Source organism: Natrix helvetica, assembly GCF_964273705.1.
Source record: "Natrix helvetica genome assembly, chromosome: 5".
NCBI lineage: Eukaryota > Metazoa > Chordata > Lepidosauria > Squamata > Natricidae > Natrix > Natrix helvetica.
Genome location: NC_138551.1, coordinates 40,352,572 through 40,377,249, shown reverse-complemented (window position 1 = coordinate 40,377,249; position 24,678 = coordinate 40,352,572). Strand labels below are relative to the sequence as shown.

General features: G+C 40.8%; 1 protein-coding gene across 1 annotated transcript; it reads right to left on the bottom strand.

Moving 5' to 3' along the window:
- Window positions 1-459: 459 nt before the first annotated feature.
- Window positions 460-13,856, bottom strand: LOC309393326 (integral membrane protein 2C-like). The gene is made up of 6 exons (XM_081955366.1): window positions 13,632-13,856; window positions 9,721-9,888; window positions 7,215-7,403; window positions 4,210-4,320; window positions 3,353-3,503; window positions 460-2,318 (listed from the first exon to the last, which is right to left on the bottom strand). The coding sequence occupies exons 1-6, from the start codon at window positions 13,743-13,745 to the stop codon at window positions 2,227-2,229; spliced, it is 825 nt and encodes a 274-aa protein (XP_081811492.1). The 5' UTR covers window positions 13,746-13,856; the 3' UTR covers window positions 460-2,226.
- Between the last annotated feature and the right edge of the window lie 10,822 nt (window positions 13,857-24,678).

Below are 24,678 nucleotides of genomic sequence, written 5' to 3'. Positions count from 1 at the left end.
TTCATTGGCCTTTATTTTCAAATCAAGGAATTTTACTATTTCTGACCTATTCCGTCACAGATATGCAAAATCCTTGATTACGTTCTCAATTATCAGGCCATATTCAGTTGTACACTTAAATTATTTCTGAAAAATCAGATCTTGTACTGCTTTCATTTAGGGTGATAGTTTGGAATAGAAAGTGTCAACCTTTTAAGTATATTAAAGCAATAAAAGTCTCAAGAAGACTACAACTGAGCTTATTGAAGTGTGCTATATTAATAGATAGTTGCTAGTTGTGGTCTCCCCACCCCAAATAACTAAGTGAATCGGAGGGTCAATAGAGTTCATAATACTATCACCTTTCCAGGACTAAAGTAATGTTTCTGTTTATGTGCTGAATATTAGCTTCAGGGCCATCTCCCTGGCTCTACAGTAAGGCCTTTGTCAAGCAAATATATTTCTGGAATGTTGCCACATAAAGTTATCAGTGATAGCATTCATCTTTTTAATCAATGCATCTTTTATACGTTTAAAGTTTGATAGACTAGTTTTAAACTATTGAAAATGAGGGTCTGAACAATTAAATAGATACATAGCTGGTTTAATTACATTTGTACTCAACAAACTGTCATTGGTTCCTCATTAAGCTCATACTCCAGTAAGAAGTTATGTGAAGAGACATGCTTAGCAAATTTGTAGATGAAATTAACGGGTGTAATGTAGATGGATTCAATCACAGCAGTAATGGGTGCATAGTTAGAAAACCTAAAGGGTCAGATTGGCTCAGATCATCTTGGAGATTTATTTGGTGGATAAGAGATGACAGATTTGAGGGCACATAATTGTGGTAATTAAGTTTTTTTTTCATTCTTTACTAGCCTCTTATTTTTTTTAGTTTGAATATTCAGCTATTGCCATATAAAGCATTGAACTTGATCTCATGAAAGATAAGCGGTGTAAGTTAAAACAAAGTACTGTACTGTAGACTTAATAGGCAAGCAATAGGAAAAGCACATTAAAGGATTTATATATATCACATTTTCCAAATGACAACTAATAAACAGCTATGCTATTGAAAGAAATGCAAAATTGACTTGTCATGACAATCCTTGTAGACCAATGTTGTGAAATGAGCAATCATATTAGTTAGAAAAACAATTATAAGGGTTTCATATCAGGAATATATAGATAAAAGGATTCTGAGACTAAGGGGGGGGGGAGTTTCAGTCAAATATAACCTATTTCCAGTCTCTAAAGCTTTGCCTGTTGATCAGGGATTTCAGGGAATTAGAAAAATTCCATAGCCTAAAAGAATGTGAAAAGCCTTCCCTTTTGCTGCAATCATTTTCCTCTTTCTTTTCACCTTTTGCAGGGTTATAAACTTCAAGAGAACTAGGTCTTTAAATAGTACATCCAAAAGTATAATTTGAGGCTGATAAGCACACAAAACTAGAATAATTAACAAACATTCAAAATAAACAAGTCCTCCAGAAAAACAATAATTTAGTAAAATATTTTTGGTTTTTTTTGTAGATAAAATATACAAAGCATTAAATATTTTCTTTCATACCAGAGCAGCTTTTCCCAACCAGATGCCCATCCTTCAAAAGTATGGTACTTCAATTTGAAAAGCTCCCAAGCAGGTTGGAGATGGCTATGCCACAGTAGTGATGTTTTGACTCAGTTTTTTTTTAAAAAAATACAGCATTACCATGGTTTGGGTTTTTCACAATTTAATAAGTTCAATAACCAAAGAAAATTTGATTTAAGAAAAGTGAGTTCTTAAAAGTTCTGCCTTGAGATCAATTTAATAGAAAATAGTATCAAAGCAAGGTTTAAATATTAAGTTTGTAAAAATATTTTATTAATATTATGCTCTTGCTTTTTCTTATAGTCAGCAGATGTCTTTACAAAGAAATACCTCAAACAATATTGTCTATGAAAAAGGCCAAAAGACTATTTATGTTGAAGTTTTCTATTCCAGCTTTTCTTGTGATTTTTCCTTTATCTTCCTGTTCCCACTCTAGACTTAAAGAACATCATGTACTCTGAAAAGGCTATATTTACTATATTATGTTTTATTATCAGTCTATGAAAAATTAATGAGGATTAATATATAAAGCATTGGTCCAGTATCAAACACCAGCGATGTAACAATTTAGTAACATTATAGTAGGCATACTTTTTTTCTTAGAAATCTTTACAAAATGAAGCAAAGATACAAAAAAATCTGAGTGGCAGTTCTCACAATGGTTGGCAAATTGCTGTGTCAACCACAAAAGTATTTGCAAAATGGCGGATGTGATGACACTTCTCAGTAGCTCGTTGATGGATATCTGGAAAAAAAGAACCAGAAAAGAAAGTCAAATTAAGTTTCTTGGAGATTTAGAGACAAAAAAGAAATGCAACCATTTAATTTCTAAATTAAGTGTGTAGAAATAAGAGCACAAAAACAATACAAATCACAGAAAGGGACACAGACATTACTGGCATTGTCATGTATTAATAAACACTCAACACTCAACTCTCAAAAGCTGTTTTCTCACAGTGATTTACATAGAATAAAGTGTTTTGATCCAAATATACTATCAAAATATAACAATTTGTTACAGAAATAGACAAACTTGCAGAAATGTTTGTTTTTTTAACACTGAATTTTAAATAGTTAGTGAAGAACATAAATTTATCTTTCCTTAACCTTTGAACATTTGCAATTATAGTTGGCTATTTAAATAATGTAGACAACTGCCCATCTCACTGAAGTAACTAGAAACAAAATACTAGATTTTGTGCATACAACAAAATACAAACACTAATTTACCAAGTGCCTGGAGTTGGGGAGGGGGGATCTATTATCCCTGATTAACCAGCCAGCACAGTTAGAAGCTCGTTCGTTTGGATGACGTGGTCTTATAGTGGGCCTACTGGAGCTCATCAGGTCATTGACCTCTTAGAATGCCTTAATGGGAGATTTTCTTCTAATTTCCAAAAGGAAACATTGCTTTCAAGATGGTGTATCTTGGATTGGCTTCAACCTTGTTCAACCCTGCAATGCTATTAGATGGAGGTTCAACTATGAGGGTAGATACTCAGCAAGTTTTAATTAATGGTACCTTCAATCCAGGGTAAGGAAGTTGTGTGGATGAGCCAATTATATATACAACAATTCATTAATGAGATATTAATATATATGCAAGAACATTCGTTTAGAGTTAGGTACTATTTTAAAAATAGCTTCACTTCTACCATTATATTTCTTCTTTTGCCAATATCACATGCTGAATTTAAAAATAACTGCTGTAAATTTACAGCCCATTTAAGAAGCACAATATAAACTTCAGAAAAAGAAATAAAATGATGTTCCCCTTACGGCCTCTTGCTATTCTATGGCCCAACATGAAGGTTTCTTTCCCATGGCAGAGTTTATGAATATAGGAGCCAAACAGATCTGGGTCAGTGGCATGTTGTGTCACCATCCGCTCTTCCTGGATCATATTGGTTTGTGACAAATATATCCCTTTCTGCAATCAAAAAAGTTACAATTCACTGAGAAATTCCTTGTTTTAACATCTGGAAAGAAACATCTCTTCATCTGTCCAAAACTTATTTTCACTGTTCAGGAATTTTTGATCCATTGGCATCCTTCAGTCTCAAAAGACTATGGTATCGTGCTCTGGAAAGAGGTCCTAAAGTAGCATCTGATGTGGGTTAAAAGGCCAATTCGGGAGTGGCAATCCTTCTACACTGAGGGCAGATACATTCTGTCCCCTGCCCAGACCCCAGATTTCACTGGTTCCAGGGCTGCCTCTTTGCTTCAGCCTGCCAAACAAGTATCTCTTCGAATTGGAGAAGGCCATGGATTTTTGATCCAGAATACCAATTTCGTTGTATTTAAGTACAATGACAATAAAGATTATACTTATATTACTTCAAGCAACAATATTTTATTCATCTCAACCTATATGCTGAAGTAACAATGGGATTAGTGCTACAAAATGATCACAATTTTGTATTTTTCTCATGATAATTCATCGATGCTGTATAATAATTTCTCAATTCATAACATTCAGTCAAAAGTCTAAAGTCCATCAACCTACTACAGCTTTTCAAAGCTGGCTACTATTATTGGAACCACAAGTGAAAGCATTATCAGTTCCAAGGATGAGTGCAATGGTTATAGAATATAGCTGTAATCAAATATAGAATAAAAAAAGATTATTTACTGACCTTTATATTAAGTGTCAGCTCCCAGAAATGCTTAAGTGGCATGACAATTGTAGTATTTAGCTCTCCAATGTAGCATTTATTTACTACCCAATCATAATAAGCTGTGAATCCCTGAAATCACACCAAATAAAATCAGGTTAAAAAGGGGTTGAATGTGCTCAAAACAGATTAAAGAACTCTCATAGAAGAATCTGGAATGCTTAAAACTAGTATATGGTAAAGGTAACAGTGCTTGAATAGGACTGGAAATAATACGATTCACGTCCCCACTCAATCTCAGTGCTCACTGGGTGATGTATTGTCTCAGGACAAATTAAGGCATCAGGAATAGAAACCCAGAGACCACGAGTTTTAGGTCCGCTTTAGGCACAAAGCTAGTCAGGTGACCTTGGCCACTTACTCTCTCTCAGGCCTAGCAAGCAATGGCAAACCACTTCCAAAAAATTCTGCTAAGAAAAATGTAGGGACTAATACCAAGAATCAATGCTGACATCCCGACATCACAAAGTTTATTGTTGCAAAGATTGTATTAGGAGACAAACCAATGTCAGCCACTTTGACACTCAGAGAAAAAGGTACTAGAATCATATGACTTAACCATTTATACCCTTTTCATAGGAAGCTGCTTTCCAATTCCAGGAAACTGTCAAAGAGCCAGAACAGGATAGGAACACAAACCCCACACACAAGCACACACATGCTAAAAGGCTATAAATGAGAAACTGATCAAAATTGATCAAAAGTGCTAGTAACACGTATCCAATTGAGGCCCAAAATTAAATAAAATCAAAAAAGGTTATTAAAGTACATTGTTCTCTTTACAGTACTATCCCATTATATACTTGTGATGGGAGATATCAAACAGGGATATGTAAAAACTAAGACTATAAAAACAGGTAGTTCACAATGATTTATTTCTTTTCCCCAGTGAGAGCCAAGGTACCCTACTCTATCCAGTAGTCCCTACAAAAGTGCAAATGTCAAGCTAATGTGCTAGACCAAGAATAATGAATATGACTCCTGTTAGGGATGTAACTCTAGTCTTGGCTTGGCAATGTATATACGCCATGATTGTAACAAATGTAGCTGTTACTTTAAATGCTAGAGAGGTGTAATTGGATGCTAATTGCTTTAAGCAGCCAAATAAGGAGGAAGGAACTATTACTGCCTCCCCATAGCTACTGATGTTCCTGACTGTTCCTGAATGAGCTTTGTATTAGAGAGAAGACTGTGTATTGGATGGTGGCTAGTCTGTAACTAAGTTACCTGTCTACATGGTGAATTGTGAGTTGAGCAACTGTAACTTCAACGAGGTGCAAATAGACTGTATATACTTCAAGACTGCTTATAGTCTGTTTGGAGACTATTTATCCTATTTTTGTTATGCAAGTAAAGCTATTCTTTATTTTACCATTGGTGGCTGTGAGTGACTATTCAACGGCTTATTTGTTACTACATTCCGCTGCTGAACTCTAGTCTCCTAACAGGGATAGACTTAACAACTCCATCAAAAACTATTGAGGTGGCTGATGTGCTGGACTAAACAATTATCTTATCAGGAGGGAATGGAACATGTTGCATTTTCTAAGTGAGGACAAAGGAGATCTTAAAATTTGATGCTAGCAAGATATTGGACATACTGTTAAGTGTTATGGAAAAAGCTACAACAGTAGTTATACATTTAAATCCACACACCTTGCATGATGAAATTCAACTGTACCAATTATGGCTGAGGACATGAATAAGGCAGTTCAGACCCAAGATTAGGGAATCAATAAAACCACAGATAATTTTTTTGATTAATGATCTGGCCAGATTATCACCCTCCTAAATATTTCCACATCTCTGATATGGCTCTCAGAAATATGGGAATATTAAGTATTTAAGTCTTAGAATTACAGATGAATTATAGGATTTCAAAATTACATTTTCACATTCTTGTTAATGGGGACGATTGGAAGCAGCAGTCTGTGGACATTGCTGATGGAAAGATACCTGGACATCTTTTATTCGGAGGTTACATAGAACTTTGCATTTTATAGGGTAAGTAAAGACTTTTGTAACAGAGAAACCATTAGGTTTGAGATGCCTTATTCATTGAGCATTCCTGTTCTGACCAGCCAGTTTGAAAGATTCCACTGATGAGTGATGCCAGGGTTATTATCAGTAAATATATGCCAATTAAAACCACACTATCGCCCAATGAAAGAAGCAGGATCTTGTTTGTTTCTTCATGTCTTATAAAACTATAAGATTATCAAAGGAAAATAAGTTTGATATCATGGCATTCCAATCCATTATATGCCTATCCCATCAAGTTGTTTAAAATGCTTAGAATTGGTACTAGTCTCTCCAACATGAATATTTCGTATTATTACTGAACTGCTGAGACAGAGTTTTGTTAAGGTGGCAGAGTTAGGCCATCATTTGATAATTACATTTCAGATATTAAAGGGGACCTTTGACATTTTCTATCTTAGAAAGGCAATGTGACCCACTGATGGCCAATGAAATCTCAAAAGGGCGATGTACTATGGGGTTTAGAGTATGGATATCCAACCTTTTGTCTTGCCTAAACTGTATTGAGCAAAGAGGAATTGTCTTGGGCCATATATATAATATATAATACAATTAATATGTATAAATCACATAATAATGTTAAAAGTTTATTATGATCTTGCAAGGTTACATTACTAACTGTCCAGGACTGCATGCGGCCTTTGGGCCATGGGTTGGAAACATCTGGTTTAGAATATTAAATGTCAGATGGTGAGACACATTCAGTTCCCACTCAACAATATAATCTCTGGTTGGTTTTGCCCAGTTCCCTACCTTTCAATCCAAACTATATCTGAAATGTGTTATGAAAGTATATTGAAAGGGGGGTATTTTATATATGATAGGAATTCCTGGAAAACGTGCTGAAGGAAATAACTTCAAAGAAAGTATTTTCTATACCTTTCTTTATTTCTGTCTTTCAAAGCCTGTGCAGCCTAATTTCTTACCTGCTGAAAATCATGGATAATGTCTGCAGGATGCCCAACATTGGGCCTTGGGATGCTGATCTCCTCATATTCCTCTCCAAGGAAAATCTTCACATCCTCATACACTGTCCTGATTTCAGACGAATCATCGAATTCAAAGTAGTCACACTCCAAATCTCCTTCCTCATAATTGTAATACTCCGTCCTTTGCTACAATTGTTTAATAAAAAAAATCTCAAGCGTAATTGGCTATTACTACCTCATTTTAAAACTTTTTAAATATACAAATGGAGTTTGGATTGCAGAATATGACACAGACTTAAAACTAAGTAATATTTTTTTCCTACTGACCACAATACAGTGTAAGAAATTTGTAACCAAGTGTTGATCTTATTCATACCCTCTGTCCTGTTTTGGTCTATCGCTCTATCTTCTCTGAATCTGATCACTTCTTTCTGTCTCTCTAGCCAGGTTCATACTTCTGAATATATTACCTGGTAGGATGCAGTTGGCTAGGTACTAAGCTTTGCCTAGCTCTATAATGTATTTCCTCCAAATAAATCTCCCTTTACTGGAGCAGGTTATAAAACCTGGTCCAGTAAACTTCCACAGGAAACTCCATCATTTCTAAGCTTAAAAAAAAAACCACAAGATGGTATAATGAGATAACGTTTAACTCATTGCTGAATGTACATATATTTGCAGTCCAAATCTGGTAACTCTTAACACACGTGAGTGGAGTTTTGGTCACAAAAAAGAAGTCTAATTCTTTTTCTACCAAGGGGTGGTGGTGGTGGGTTTTTTTGCTGCTTGCTAAAAGCAATTTTTTCTCTATTTTATTCAGTATTCAGTTTTGTCTTTTGGTTAAGGCATCAGAGTAGAAACCAGGAGACTGTGAGTTTTAATCATGCCCTTAGGCATCGAAACCAGCTGGCAACCTTAGATCAATCACTCTCTCACTCTGACCTACCTCACAGGGTTGTTGTGGGGAAAACGGGAGGAAGAAGTGTGTTGGATATGTTTGCTACCTTCAGTTATTTATAAAAATAATAAAAGCAGAATAAAAACAAATATGCCCACATATAATTCTTGTAAGGTAAAGGTAAAGGTTCTCCTTGCACATATGTGCTAGTCGTTTCCAACTCTAGGGGGCGCTGCTCATTTCTGTTTCAAAGCTGAAGAGCCAGGACTGTCATGTGCTATGTGGACTCTGTGGTCACGTGGCCGGCATGATTAAACACCGAAGGCGCACAGAGCGCTGTTATCTTCCCACCAAAGGTGGTGCCTATTTTTCTACTTGCATTTTTATATGCTTTTGAACTGCTAGGTTGGCAGAAGCTGGGGCAAATAACGGAGCTCACTCCGTTATGCGGCTCTAGGGATTCGAACTGCTGACCTTTCTGATCGACAAGCTCAGCTTCTTAGCCACCGCATCCCTATATAATTCTTGTAAACATGATTGCAAATAACAACTTGCAATTGACTGTAATAGATCCATATCCCTTCTCAATGGAGTAGCTTCCTAAAGCAGCTTTTCTGCAATTTTTCATAAATGCTGATGGGATTCATTACATTTGTATATATCATGCAGATAACAAAAGCCTCATCTGATATTCTGTATACCATATTTACTCAAATTGTCAATTATACTTTTTAAGTGAAGGGATCATCTTGGATCCAAATATAGTAAAATTGAATGCTTGTTTTTACTGCTTGATTCAAGCATATTTTCCCATTGAGGAATGTGAGCAGGAAATAGGCAAGATAGGGAAGGCACATTTTGTTGCTCTCTTATTAAATGAAATTAAGTGGCTGAGTGGGGTGAAGTAGTAAAGCAGTATTACTCCCTCATGTATGTCAAAAGAGAGAGTAAATGGAATGTGAAAAGCAAGTTGGTATTAGGCAGGAGTGGCATGTTCTACAGGTACAAGGAGCAGTTACCATGCAAAGTTTGTTCATAATAGTACTATAGAAAGAGAACATCCTCAAGCAAGGATAAGTCTCCAGGAAAGGTAATGGGGAAAGGCCGAAACTATCAAAACAAGTGTCTGTTTACTAAAGCCCTATGGAAATTATTCAGTGGACATAGGGCAAAAGGCTTTCTCAATGTGAAATCACAAACATCCATTCACAGAAAGAGAAAACTAATTTTGCATGTATTAAAGGGCATAAATTCATGATCAGTTATGGCTGATGAATATGAATTATAGTTTAATAGTAGAACATTATCTACTATCACTAAAGAGAACGATGTCATTTTAGCAATGTTTCTCTTCTGGCTATACTGGAAATTATATGCTTGTCAGGATCCATCGTATATGAGACATGATCTATCAAATATTGGGTTAGAAACTATGTAAAGGGAGAGCTTATGCTGAAACTACTTTGGCTATCTGAAATGGGAAGCTCAGTTGTCTCAGATTATTGTGTAGCTGAAGCAGACCAGTGGAGCAACTATTTTATAAGCTTTAAGGTGGAAATGTTAATCCTCCGATCGTGTGGATGGTTTGAACTAAATAATACATACCATATCCATGCCCATGTGAGCAACTGAGTGAGTGAGAGATAAATATTCGTAGATATACATCGATGTTAAGATCAAGCCGAGCAGTAACAACAAAAATCCCAAGGCCAAAAAGAAGAGGCAAGTTAGAGACCTCCAACTCTGCTGTGGCAAAGATAAGGGCTGCTTCTCCTGTTTAAAGAAAAGGGACAGAGTCACTCATTAATGGACAGCACAGTAAATGCAGAATATCCTGAGCAGGATGGTTCTATGCCAAGCTTCCTTTTTCCGTGTTGTGTACATCTGTTTTCTTTTACAACAGGCTTCCGAAGAAGGAAAAATAATGTCTTAAAAGGTAATAAAAGATAGAAATACTGTATGCTTAACATGACTTGCTGATCACTTTCTCCTTGGAAAGCGAAAGAAACACAATAGGATAAGCTAACTTATTTTGATACTAAGAAATAGTTAAGTCAAGGAACCAAAAGTAACAAATATTGGAAAAAGTCATAATTTAATACTTGAATCCTTGATTGAAAGGGAAACTAAGGTACCTGTAGTCAGACTTGAATCTTGAATTAAAATATCATTTTTTAATAAACTCATAGCAGAGGTGGGTTGCCAGTTTTTTTACTACTGGTCTGGGCGAGTGGGTGGAGCCTCCTGCCGCCACTACTACCGGTTCGGCCGATCTGGCAGCAATCCACCTCTGATTCATAGCATTGATAGGAAGGAGAAGCTACTGTAAGAAGAAAAAGAAGCTCTATTTCTAGGTGACTTAAGTTGCAGGAAAATATTGACTAAACGTTAAGGAAAACTTTCTAAGAGTAAGACTAGATTAACAGCAGAACTAATTACCAGAGGAATCTTTACTAGATGCATTAAAGCAAAGGCTAACAACCTTATGATGGTGGTATTTTATTTGGATTTCTGGAAGAGGTTGCAAAGAATTGCTTAACTAGCATAATCTAACCAATTCTTTTATTCTATTGATGTAGCATATTTACAAATGTACATGTAACCTTCCTAAGCAGCCTAAACAAACAACAATCAACTGCCATTTCACATTCTGGTTCTTTAACCCATCTCTTCTCATTTAACTTTGCATATTGCCTCAGACACATTTGTGTAAGGGTGTGAAGAACATCAATATGAAACAAACAAATGATATCACTGTGTGTTCCAATGTGCATGAGATCAGCCTACCCAATGATAATACCATTTCAACATTGTAGCAGCAAGCTACAGTCGAATAATACAAAGAAGGATGTCTGTAGATCTCCCATCAACAAAAATTAAAGTAGCACAGCTTATGCATCATATATTTATATGTATATATGTGTATGGGCATATTTGTGTGTGTGTGTGTGTGTGTGTGTAATTAGAAATAAGCATATTGAAATATAACAAAAGGAGAAAAAATCATAAATCTCAACAGATAAAATTACTTCTCACTTCTGACTCCATCTTTTTTAGAATGTTTTTATTGGTACCATCTACCACTTTTTTTCTCTAGGCACACAGACACATTTCAAACAAAGCTACTTACAGACTGTATGCTTCTAGAGCAGGAGTGTGAAACTGATGACCGGGGAGCCAGATACATCACGTGCAGGCCATGCCCATCCCAGCTCCACCAATGGGAAAAACATCGTGAAACATCACGTGATGGCTGTTAGGAATGTAAGCTAACAGTTGGGTCAGAAATATATAAACCATGATGGTAGTACTGTAGCTTTAAGTACTGCTGTAAAATGGGATTGGTTGCCGTTACCTCAAGCAGCCATAAGTGGGAGCCAGAATGACTGTTATCTCTGTTTGTTAGATGCTGATAGTGGATACACATCATGATATCAAATAACCAAAATTTCCTCAGGGTATCATACACTAGTTTTTCCCGATTATAAAAAACATCTAGGCTATATTAAAATAAATTAAATAAAAAAGTCTTAGGGAACGGACAAAAGCTTAATATTATAAAAATAAACCTTTTAAAATGAATTTCATACTTCTTTTTTAGAGTGACAATCTCCTTTAAGTCTTTTTAACTCTACAGAACTCGTATAAGCAGTGTATGCCTGCAATCTATAAGCCTAAACTCTTCTCCCAAATACAGGAGAACAAATATCAGAAATTGTGACCTTCTCCATGTGTATGTTGTGGTGCCACATACTTTACCTCACTGTGAAATTACTCAAAACACCACATATGGTCTAGCCAGAATGTGCCTCCTAAAAATAAGATTAGTAGAGCTGGTTAAATCTCACTTACTAATGCAACTACAATTCATAACACAAGGCAACCACAAAGCTTGAAAAAAAGCGATCAACATGGTCACATGCAAACTACAGAAGATGGAAATGTAGATTACAGATCACAAGAACTAGAAATATTCTTAACTTGATTTCAGCTTAAATAGAGAAATATTCTGCAATTATTCGAATAGGTCCCAACGTGATAACAGTAGAGATATTATATAACAACACAAACAACAAAGAATGAAGTCAAGTTCTGATTATTTTTAAAAAAGAACACAGGAGCAGTAGAACAATCCCTCAGAAGGCCTGTTGGGAACATCCCCATGGTGACAAACACGCTTGCTTGCCCAGAAATTTTTGGCCCTTTTCCCTTGGTTTTATAACTGGAGATATTCAAGACTCTAAGAAGAACACTAGTCATTCATCCGTATCAAAGAAAAGGGAATAATCTGAAACCTATATCATTCAAATTTGCCCAGCCAATCCTAGAGCAGGAACAGAGAGTCTAGTCAGAAGTTCATAGCATGGCTTTCACCAGAAGGATCCACTCTTATCAGGTGAAATAAGTAAAAACCACCGTCTCTAACTTTATGCCTTCTGAAATGTTATGGATTGCAACTCACTAGAATTCAAACATGAAACTGTACAGGAATTGGAGTCACAAACATACAGAATAAAAGAATGTTTGGGGAAGACTGGACAAGGACAGAGGGGAGGAGAAGCTCCAGACTTCTGCCAGAGCTTCATCTAACATAATCTAAATAAAACGTAACAGTTTAAAGTATAAAACAATCCATATCCTACAATCTCGGCACTGAGGCAGCAGGCTCTGATCCTGATCCTTTAGAATAATTTCACATTTATACATTCAGGGGATAAATATTTGGAAGATAGGGATTTAATAAACCTTTTCCAAGCAAAAGTTGCTTGTGCTATCAATATGAAAAGATCCTTTAGGGCTGGGAAACAGTTGTCTAAATCCAGAGAGTTGCAACTGACTGCATATGGGCCTGATTGCAAATTGTTACACCGCAGACATAACTTAAGAGGATGTGGCGTGGAACCTTGTACAACCTGATGTACACTGACTTCATAAGCTCTCCTGATACCCAGCCAGCAGCACATTTTCCACTCTGCAGGCAGGAAGGGATGGAAAGACATCAGCAGGCATATGAGGTGCCAGAGTGGAAAGTAGAAGATTTTTGATTTGGTTTGCTTCATTATTAGCTGAAACCAATAGCAGGCACTTCTGGTTTTCTGGCATCCGTGCGGAAATGCTCACTAGCCAGAGACAAGCCCAATAGGACTTTTAAAGAGACCCTACACCTTCCTTCTATGAAGGGAATTTCTGTTCTGACCCCGGGCTCGAATGACTTGTGGGGAAAGCGTTTTTCTTCACTTCTAGCTCCCGCGGGACCTTCGATCTTACCTGTTTTATTCAAATACCGTAAAGCCATATTGCGCTTCATCCTCGGAAAGATTACTACATCGCCCAGAAACGCGTCTATGCTTAGCGCGTGTGTTTAACACAAGTATTTTTAAGGTGTTTTATTTTTAAAACCAACACAATATCGTCGTCTCCTGGGAGCGTTCATTTTATTCATCATCATTAACTGAAATGCAAACCCGACCTGAAAACGCCAAAAAAAAAGCGCCTGTGGTCTCCTACGTACTTACCGCATCCTGAGAAAGAACGAGGCTTTTTGCTGGGGCTCCGTGGCGCGTTGCAACTGCCGCCTCTTTCTCCGGCTTGAGCTCAGCTGTAACCGGCTGGAAGCCGATTTTCACCATGGCTGGACTGCAACTGGCCAGGCGAGCCTGCCAGCCGTTTTTCGTGCAACCCGCGCAAGCGTCTCCCGCGAAGATCAGGGCTTTTGAGATCCCGCCTCCGCGAAGAGAAACGACAGCTCCACCCAGGCAGCTCCGTTTCTCCTCTGGTTTTCATTGGCGGAAGGCTCACGCTCTCTTTTGCAGAAGCCTAGCCTTTGGTTGCAAGGGCTTGGTGGAAGGCTCGCCTCGCACATGCTGAAAAACTCAGGACTTCCTGCGCAAAAGCCTCCTTAAGTCTACCCGAAATGAGTCTGTAGAGCACAGGTCTTCAAACTTGGCAACTTTAGGACTTGTGGACTTCAGCTCCCAGAATTCTCCAGTCGTTATGCTGGCCGGAGAATTCTGGGAGTTGAAGTCCACAAGTCTTAAACGTTAAGACTTTCAACTTCCAGAATTGTGGACTCCAACCAAGTTTGAAGACCTGTGCTGTAGACATTCTGGATCATCCAGGTCATGGTTGTCCCAAAGGTGCTTTTTCCCAGGAGACAACTGGACTTTGTTTTTTTCTTTTGAAGACATTTCGCTTCTCATCTAAGAAGCTTCTTCAGCTCTGACAGGATAGTGGGAATGGAAGGATTTATATTCCTTGCAAACAACTGGTCATTTGCATCTTTTTAGAGGGTCATTAAAGCACTTGGACGTGTCTTCAGGGTCACCTGAGTACTTTCATTTCCCATTATCCCGAAGAAGCTTCTTGGATGAGAAGCAAAACATCTTCAAAAGGAAAAAAAAACCAAGAAAGTCCAGTTGCCTCCTGAAAAAAAGCACCTTTGAGACTACCATGACCTGGATGATTGAGAATCTCTACAGACTTTTAGGTATACAATTTGGGATGAACACCTTTGGAATGGTTTGGGAATAGGAATGGATTTCCAGAGAAAAATATTGCAGATTACAGGAACAGGAGCACTACTCAGGTGAACCTGAGGACACATAGAAACCTCCAAGCATTTTTAGAGGGTCCAACAACCTCTAAAAGGATGCAAATTACCGGCTGTCAGCAAGGAATATAAATCCTTCCATTCCCCACTATCCTTCATAGCTGAAGCTTCATGTCTATCCAGAATGTTTGAATGCATTGCAGAATCTGCAGGTGAAAGCCGCTTGAAATCTGTTGAACCACCTATAAGAGGGTTAATAAAATCCAGTAAAATCTGTTTCGGGATAAAAAGATAGGCTTTTTTTAGAGAATGTCAGTCATTTAGAAGGCATTTTCTAGAATGTCAGTCTAAGTTACATACAGTAGGAATTCCAGAGGATAAAAAGGCCATCCTGTTCTTTTTATTAAAACACTAGGGTGGTGTTTTTTTTTGCTGCTTATATACTCACCAGTCATTGCTAAACTGCTATTATTACTTACTAGTTTAATGAATTGGAGGGGGGGGGATTGGAATTGACAGCTATTTATTTATTAATTTCCTTATCAGTTTCATATGCTGCTCATCTTGCAGTTCAAGGAGACTGAGAAGCTTACAACATAATAAAACATATGGATGTAAAAAGCAATTATATAAATGAAAACAGGTTAAAATGACAAAAGATTAAAACAAAGGGGAAAAAATCAAGGATATAGAGTGGAGAGGTGGTAGTGACTTCTCTGTTATTATATTACCCACCTCCAACCAAGAGCTTCTTTAGGGCTCCATGTCAACCAACCACAATGGCCAAGTTTTAAGGCATTTACTGAAGGCTAGAAAGTTGGGGGGTGAGCATTCCAAAGGGGGGGGGGAGACATGACAGAAAATATTTCTCACCAGGACCCCACCAGCTGCAATTTCTTGGCTGATGGGGTCCGCAATAAACCTCTTGCAACACTAGGGCAAGTGGGTGGGACAGTCCCATTTAGGCAAAACAGCTCTTCAGATATCCTGGATCTATGTCATAAAGGGCTTTAAAGGTAATGACCAAATATCTTGAATTGGACCCTGAAGCAAAGCTGCAGCCAGTGCAGTCGGTGTAAGAGTGGTGTTACATGTGTCACCCTAGGGTCTTACAAAAGAGTCCATGCTGCTGCCTTCTGAACCAATCGTAGCTTCTGAATACTCTTCAAGGGTAGCCTCATGTAGCATAGGTTGCAATGATCCACATGGGAGATGCATAATAGGGTATGAGTAATTGAATGCAGAGCCTCACAATCCAGAAAAGGTTGCACTTGGTGCACAACCCGAAATTGTGTAAAGGCTCTCCTAGCCACAAGTGCCAGCTGCATTTCAAGCAGGAATCGCAAGTCTAGGCAAAGCCCCCAAGTTGGAAACTGGGAGTGTCTGGGGTACTGCCACTACGTCCAGAATTAAAGATGATAAAACTGTGGATTCCAATTCATTTCCAGCTTACCAGGGTTAAGCTGAAACCTGCTGTCCTCCATCCCAAATTTGGCAGATTTGGAAAGATAAAAGTTTGTTTGTTTTGCTTACTTATTTGATTTGGGATACTTTTGTTGAAGGCTTTGTATACTCATGGTGGCTATGATTATGTTATTCCGTTTATAATATTTTTAGAAATTTACATTCTAGTTTGGAATTAAAGAATTGGGGTCTCCTTGTAAACAGAGAGAAGTGCTATTTCAGTGTTTAAAACAGGAACTGATATTATTTTCTTATAGAATGTTCTATATTATTCAATTTCTATAACTGCTTATCTCAATCAATGACTCTGGGTGGCTTACAATTAAAAAACAATAAAAACTTTTTAAAACATATGTGTGTGTTGTGTTTGTGCTGATAAAATTGTGACACAATATATGTTATTATATATGCACACACACACATACGCACACACACACACATATACACAGAGCAACCAAGATACTTAGCCAGTTAACAATATTGCCAGGAAACATGGCCCTTAGCATATTCAGCACTCCAGGCTCAGAAACATAGCCAGGTTTTTAGGGCCTTACAAAAGGTTAGTAAGGTTGGAGCCATTTTAATCTTTGATGAGAGGATATTTCCATACTGATGGTTAAGGAAGATGTCAGATGAAAACCATTATAATACCCAATGATAATTCATTTTAGCACTATTGAATTCAAAATTCAGATTTTCCATAATGTGTACATAATTATTTTCAATGTTTGTATAACAAGTGGTAAAAGTATGGATAAAGGAGCCTACTACTAACCTACTACTAGATAAAGTAGAAAAATGTGGGTTAGACAGCATCACCACCAGATGGATTCGTAACTGGCTGACCAACCGCACTCAACGTGTAGTCCTTAATGGAACTGCATCTACATGGAGGGAAGTATGCAGTGGAGTACCCCAAGGCTCTGTTTTAGGCCCAGTACACTTCAACATCTTCATCAATGATCTGGATGAGGGAATAAATGGGGAACTCATCAAATTTGCAGATGACACCAAGCTGGCAGGAATAGCCAACACTCCAGAAGATAGGCTTAACATACAGAAGGATCTTGACAAACTTGAACATTGGGCACTATCTAACAAAATGAAATTCAAGGTGAAAAAAGTAAGGTTCTACATTTAGGCAAGAAAAACAAAATGAATAGGTACAGTATAGGTGGTACCTTGCTCAATAGTAGTAACTGTGAGAGGGATCTTGGAATCCTAGTGGACAACCATTTAAATATGAGCCAGCAGTGTGCAGCAGCTGTCAATAGAGCCAACACAGTTCTAGGCTGCATAAACAGAGGGATAGAATCAAGATCACGTGAAGTGTTAATACCACTTTATAATGCCTTGGTATGGCCACACTTGGAATACTGCATTCAGTTTTGGTCGCCATGATGTAAAAAAGATGTGGAGACTCTAGAACAGTGTTTCTTAAACTTTTTTTAACCATCGCCCCCTAAGACACAATTTGATTTGCCACCACCCCCTAAAGATTATTTAATTGTATAATATACAAAATGTATTAAATTGCAAAATGTATTACATGTAAATAAATTTTTCACCGGTAGATCTATGAACATGATGTCATAGAAGTATTAGGAAATTCCATTGATAACTCTATGGCTTTTTCTTCATTCTCATTGATGAATCATAGAAAGGTGACTTTGCAAGCGCCTCCAGCTGCATGCAAATTTGCGAACGGCTTTGCAAGCGGATTGGAGGTTTATGTTACATTGCCAAAAGCAAGTGGTTGCATTTTTTACGTTTGCGTGTGGCTATGCAAGCAGTTGCAGGAAAAGACGTTTTATGTTACAGGAATGTTTGCAAGTGCTTGCTATATCCTAGTTTGCAAGCAGCTTAGCTTTTATGTTATGAGCCCCAGAAACAATAGGCCAGCTTTATGACTGAACTCTATTAATTTATAACAAGATATTGAAGCACGGATGTTGTAATCTTGTACATCGACTTATACGAAATATTTATTTAAATTCTATATCAATAACAATAGTTCTAACGGTTAGAACGACCATAGAGGTGGTCAAACACTCACCTTATCTTAGGATGGCTGATAGTACAATTAATTTGAAAATCCGTCGATTAACAACATCATCATCCCGGTGGAAAAAGCCATAGAGTTATCAATAGAATTTTACAATATTTCTATGGAAATCTATTCATAACTCTATGACTTTTTTCCACCGGGTATATGACTCAAATTTCTGAAAAATCCCAGTAAAAAAATATTCATAGAAATATCAATAGAATACCACAGAAATTTGATGAAATTCTATTCATAACTCTATGGTAGTAATTACTGGGCATCTCCGACGTCTGACACACAAATGACGATCTGTAACGTGATTGGCTGTTCAGACAGAAGGGAAGGACGTATCTGAAACTGGCATTTTCGCTCGTCAGATGTGCCAAGGACGCCTAAACTCTAAGGAAGAAGACCCAGCAACCCCAACAGCACAGCCATAGAAATTTAAATAGAATACCGTAGAAATTTGATCACCTTTCTATGAGATTCTATTGAAATTTCTATTCCTTGTGCTACTGGGGAAGCCTCCATTCCTGGCGCAGTGAAAGGAGGCTGACTCACACTGCACGCGGCAAACACTAGACCCCCAGTAGCACAGCCATAGAAATTTGAATAGGATATCATAGAAATTTGATCAGCATTCTATGGGATTTTATTGAATTTTCTATTCCTTGCGCTACTGGGGACGCAATGTTAGACCCAAGACTGACTAAGGAAGTGCACATTCGCTCGTATGAAAGCCATGTTTCCAACAGCAACGATCGGTGTTGCAGGTTTGCCCACGTGCCGCGCGCAATGACTGCTGTGTGAGTCCGGCAGAACAAGTAATAAATAGAATTTGTTCAACGCCCCCTTCTGTATGTTCAACGCCCCCATGTAAGGCGGAACTTCCTACCGCCCCCTTGCACTTCTTTAACGCCCCACAAGGGGGCGGTACGGACCACTTTGAGAAATACTGCTCTAGAAAGAGCGCAGAGAAGAGCAACAAAGATGATTAGGGGACTGGAGGCTAAAACATATGAGGAACAGTTGCAGGAACTGGGTATGTCTAGTTTAATGAAAAGAAGGACTAGGGGAGACATGAGAGCAGTGTTCCAATATCTCAGGGGTTGCCACAAAGAAGACGGAGTCAAACTATTCTCCAAAGCACCTCAGGGTAGAACAAGAAGCAATGGGTAGAAACTAATCAATTTAGAAGCAACTTAGAACTGAGGAGAAATTTCCTGACAGTTAGAACAATTAATCAGTGGAACAGAAGTTGCCTCCAGAAGTTGTGAATGCCCCAACACTGGAAGTCTTTAAGATGATGTTGGATAGCCATCTGTCTGAAATGTTGTAGGGTTTTCTGCCTAGGCAGGGGGTTGAATTAGAAGGCCTCCAAGGTCCCTTCCAACTCTGCTATTGTATTGTATTGTATTATATGTAATAGCCATGGCATCAATAATCAGGACTCAATGAAGAAGCTGAAGAAATATGCATATGAAATTTGGGACGTAAGTACATATGTATTTGATATTGCGACATCATTGCAAAAGTGTCATTTTTCTATGATGATGATTTGCTGGAGAGAAAGCAAAAACAAATCCGTAATCCATTATTTTTAAATCTGAAATAGTTTTTCAATTCTGAACAGCTATCCTGTTTGTTGCCTCCTCAGTTGCAACATTGGCAACTACTGAGTATTCAGTTTGTGTCAAAATCAGTTCCTACATCTGCATTTTATGCTGTAAGTCATTTAAGCGAAATATTGATTGTAGATGTCTATGGAAATTCTCAGTCATCCAGATCATGGTGCTTTTCAAAAGGCCCCTAGGTGCTTGGATGAGAAGCGAAATGTTTTCAAGGAAAAAACAAAGTCCAGCTGCCTTTTGAAAAGAAGTTTTGGGACATTGATTGCAGATAGAATCTCGGCTCTTCTGCTCACAAAAAGCTATCATTATATACCAGTTAAATCTACTTTCTATTGGGCCTTTTATCAAATTATTATTAGGTCTCATATAAATAACTTTTTTTTTCAAAGCCTGAATTAAAAAACAGTTCATTCATTTTTAGCACTTTAATAATAATAATAAATAATAAATATTTATTTCTTAGCCGCACCCTCTCCCGAAGGACTCGGGGCGGCGTACAATGAAACATATGAAATAAATATGGACAAAACAAACATATAACAGAGACATATACCGAGACATACACAAGGAGGAGGTCGGCTAATAAATAAAACAATTAAAATACAGTCTTTAAAAACCCCTAGATAATTAAATTAAATATAATTAAAATACCCAGTAAAAGCCCGTCAGGAGCGATATGGTTAGATCAAAGTTGAGCCAGGCCAGCTGCTTGGAATAGGTGGGTCTTAAGCTTAATACGAAAGGAGCGGAGGTCAGAGGTATTCCTAATATCCGGAGGGAGGTCATTCCACAGGGCTGGGCCCGCCACAGAGAAGGCTCTACTCCTAGGCGCCGCCCCCCGACACTGTCTTGTGGACGGCATCTGGAGGAGGCCCTCTCTGTGCGAGCGGATTGGTCGCAGGGATGTATGGGGCAGAATACGATCCCGCAAGTAACTAGGTCCTAAGCCATGGAGCGCTTTAAAGATTATTATCAAAACCTTGAAACGCACCCGATAGACCACAGGAAGCCAGTGCAGCTCGCGCAGGAACGGTGTCACATGGGAGTACCTAGTACTCCCCATAATTACCCGCGCGGCTGCGTTCTGGACCAACTGTAGCCTCCGGGTGCATTTCAAGGGAAGCCCCATGTAGAGAGTGTTACAGTAGTCCAAGCGAGACGTCACCAGCGCATGAGCGACTGTGCGTAAGGCGTCCCGGTCCAGTAGGGGGCGCAATTGACGCACCAGGCGAACCTGGTGGAACGCCCCCCTTGCCACGGCTGTCACATGGTCATCCATGGACAGCCGGGCATCCAGGACGACGCCCAAATTGCGCGCCCGCTCCACGGGGGCAAGTTGAATGCCCCCAATGGCCAATGATGGAATTAATTGGCTGAACCGGGGAGCTGGTACCCACAGCCACTCCGTTTTGGAGGGGTTGAGCTTGAGTCGGTTGTCATCCATCCAGATCCGTACGGCTTCCACACACCGGGACATCACTTCGATGGCCTCGTTGGGGTGGTTCGGGGTGGAAAAGTACAGCTGAGTATCATCAGCGTACAGATGGTATCCCACCCCGAAACCAAGGATGATCTCACCCAGCGGCTTCATATATGTGTTGAAGAGGAGTGGCGAGAGGACTGACCCCTGTGGCACCCCACAAGTAAGGGGGCGTAGGGTCGACCTCTCTTCTCCTGCCAACACACGCTGCGTCCGGTCAGAAAGGTAGGAGCCGAACCACCGCAAAACGGTGCCCCGGACCCCCAGCCCCTCCAGCCGGCGCAGCAGGATACCATGGTCGATGGTATCAAAAGCCGCCGAGAGGTCTAATAGGACCAGGATAGAGGAACAACCTCTGTCTCTGGCCCGCCAGAGGTCATCCACCAACGCGACCAAGGCCGTCTCCGTGCTGTGACCGGGGCGGAAGCCGGACTGGCGCGGGTCTAGATAATCATTTTCCTCCAGATGTCGTGGAAACTGGTAGGCCACCACACTCTCTACAACCTTCGCCAAAAAGGGAAGGTTGGAGACAGGACGATAATTGGCCAGCTCCAAAGGGTCCAGGGAAGGCTTCTTGAGCAAGGGTCTCACCACCGCCTCTTTCAAGGCGGCCGGGAGAGACCCCTCGCTCAGCGAAGCATTCACTAGGCCCAGGAGCCAGTCTCGTGTAATCTCCCAGGATGCCAGTACAAGCCAGGAGGGGCACGGGTCCAATAAACATGTGGTGGGTCGCAGTCGTCCACGCAATCTGTCCAAATCCTCGATGGCAACCAAGTCAAACTCCTCCCAGATCGATACCTCAAGACTCGCCATGGACGTCTCCATTGGATCACTGACAGGAACCCAATCTCTCCGGATTTGAGCGATTTTATCCTGCAGATATTTACCAAATTCCTCTGCCCTGCCCTGTAGGGGGGCCTCCCACGGCCTCTGAAACAAGAGGGAGCGGAACACCCGAAACAGGGCGGCAGGGCAGTTCTCCGCGGATGCAATGAGAGTGGCACAATATTGGCGTTTGGCCACTCTCAATGCCACAAGGTACGTCCTTAAATGGGCTCGTGCCTGTGTTCGATCAAATTCGGAGCGAGAGGATCTCCAACGACTCTCTAGACGTCTCTTGCGGCACTTCATCACCCTTAGCTCCTCGGTAAACCAAGGGGCTAGGGTGGATCGTTGCCGCCGGAGAGGCCGCAAAGGCGCCACCCGGTTCAAGGCCCCGGTAGTTGCATCATTCCATGCAACTACCAGGTCCTCTACCCGGGGGCGGGTCAAGGTTACAGGAGGTGGCCCAAGCTCCGTCTGGAACCTATCAGGTTCCATCAGGCGCCTGGGGCGGAACCATCTGGAACTTTCCGGTTCCGCCTCCCCGCAGCGGGAGGTAGCACCAGGGAAGTCAAGACGGAGGAGTGAGTGATCTGACCATGACAGGGGAGTGATGGTTAAGTCCCCTCCTCCCAGATCACTCAGCCACTGGCCAGAGACAAAAACAAGGTCCAGAGTGTGTCCTCCCTCGTGTGTCGGGCCCTGAATCATTTGAGTCAGGTCCATGGCTGTCATGGAAGCCATGAACTCCCGAACCCCCTCTGATGCTTCTCCCATCGATGGCAGGTTAAAATCCCCCATCACTAAAAGTTTGGGGGTCTCAACCGCCACTGATGCGATCAGCTGGAGGAGTTCAGGCAGGGCCGCTGATGTATAGCGAGGAGCCAGGTATACTATCAGCAGGCCCAACTGTCTCCCAGGCCCCCATTTCACAACAAGGGATTCACATCCGGACGTCTGTGGCACAGTAGACTCCCTCGGCTCTAAGTCCTCCCAAATAATTGCTGCCACCCCACCGCCCCTTCCCTGGGCCCGGGGCTGGTGAAATGCTCGGTAGCCTGGTGGGCACATTTCGACGAGGGGAAGACCTCCCTCGTGGCCCAACCAGGTCTCCGTTATTCCCGCGAGGTCCGGCTCCCCCTCTAAAATTAGATCGTGAATGAGGGGGCCTTGTTAACAACGGACCTCGCATTGCATAACAGCAGCCTCAGGCCTTGGGTCTGTAACTCTTGACCACCTAGAACGCGGGGGTTGGTACAAGCGACCGGGTGTAACCAGCAACCACGGTCTCCCAACCGACTGTAGGTTCTTAAGCTGTCCTCGTATCTGCCCCTCCCTGCGACCGTTGGAATTAAAGAGCCCTGTATAGGAATGGTGTCCTCCCCCTCCTCCTCCCTTCTGCCCCTTCTGTTCGCGACCACACCTGGAGGCCCGGCTCTCACATCGCTCCTGGTCTGACCCACCCACCCCCCCTCCCTGGAACCCCCTAAAAACAATGTAAAACATTTGACTAAAAATCCCCTCAGCTTCCGTTTCTTCCACCTCTCGGGGTTCACAAACCCGTCATCAAGGCAGGCCCTTGTAAGAGCCAAGGGCCATACCTGCGAGAGAGGGGCCTCCCGCAGGCGGAGCAGGTCTAACCTTGAATAAATTGATAGAATATTAAAGCCCAATTGGGTAAGGGTGCAGGTAGTAAAAGTCAATAGCTGGAGGGCTAAGGTCTTAATGGGATACTAAAGCTGGAGGCTTTAGTATCCAGATAGTACTTGGAAAGAGGGCGGGGGGGAAATGTTCAAATATTCCCAAAGTGGAGCAAATGGGGGACAGTCCAAGGTGGTTAAAAGTAGATGTAGTTACAGATGTTACAGATGTGGGTTCCTTAGTGAATGGGAGGTGGCCTTTTTAAGCCCAGCTGTTCTTAGTCTTAGTCTGGTCTGGGCAGTCAGTTAGTCTGGTCTGGGTAGTCAGTTAGGCTCATCCATGGCCCTAACACGGGTCTCCAGTGACCTCTAAGGTTCCAGGCCATCCCAACCATTATTTAAGGTCTTCTTCTTCTTCTTACTGGTTCCCAACATCCTCACCTTGACCCCCCCCAATCCGGCGTCTCAGTTCTCAGTTCTCTTAACATTCGCAGCAGTTTGGGGAAACGCTTCCAAGATTATCAAGACACCAGAGCAAGTTCCCGGGAGCATGGGAGCAGCCAGGATACGGCCAGCTGTTATGGGGGAGTCCCTGGCTGCGGTTCTTTCCACACACCCAATACCGCAGCCATCTCCCAGTGCCGTTCCCTGCTGCCTCCCCATTCTGCTCACCATTCGGTGTCCTCTGGTGTCCTTTAGCGTTGTAAGGCGGCTCCCGAACTTCCATTGCCTCCCCGTCCTCTCTGGTGCCGCTGGCTTGCCTTTTCCCCTTTCCTCTTTCAAGCTCTTTCAAACTCTTTCAAACTTCGTGCCGCGCTGCGCAGCCGCGATGCGCCGCCGCCGCCATTGCCTCGCGGCTTCCTTCCTCGGCTTCTCAGCTCCGCTCCGCTCCGCTCCGCTCCGCTCCTTTTGCCTCCAAGCTTCTCCGA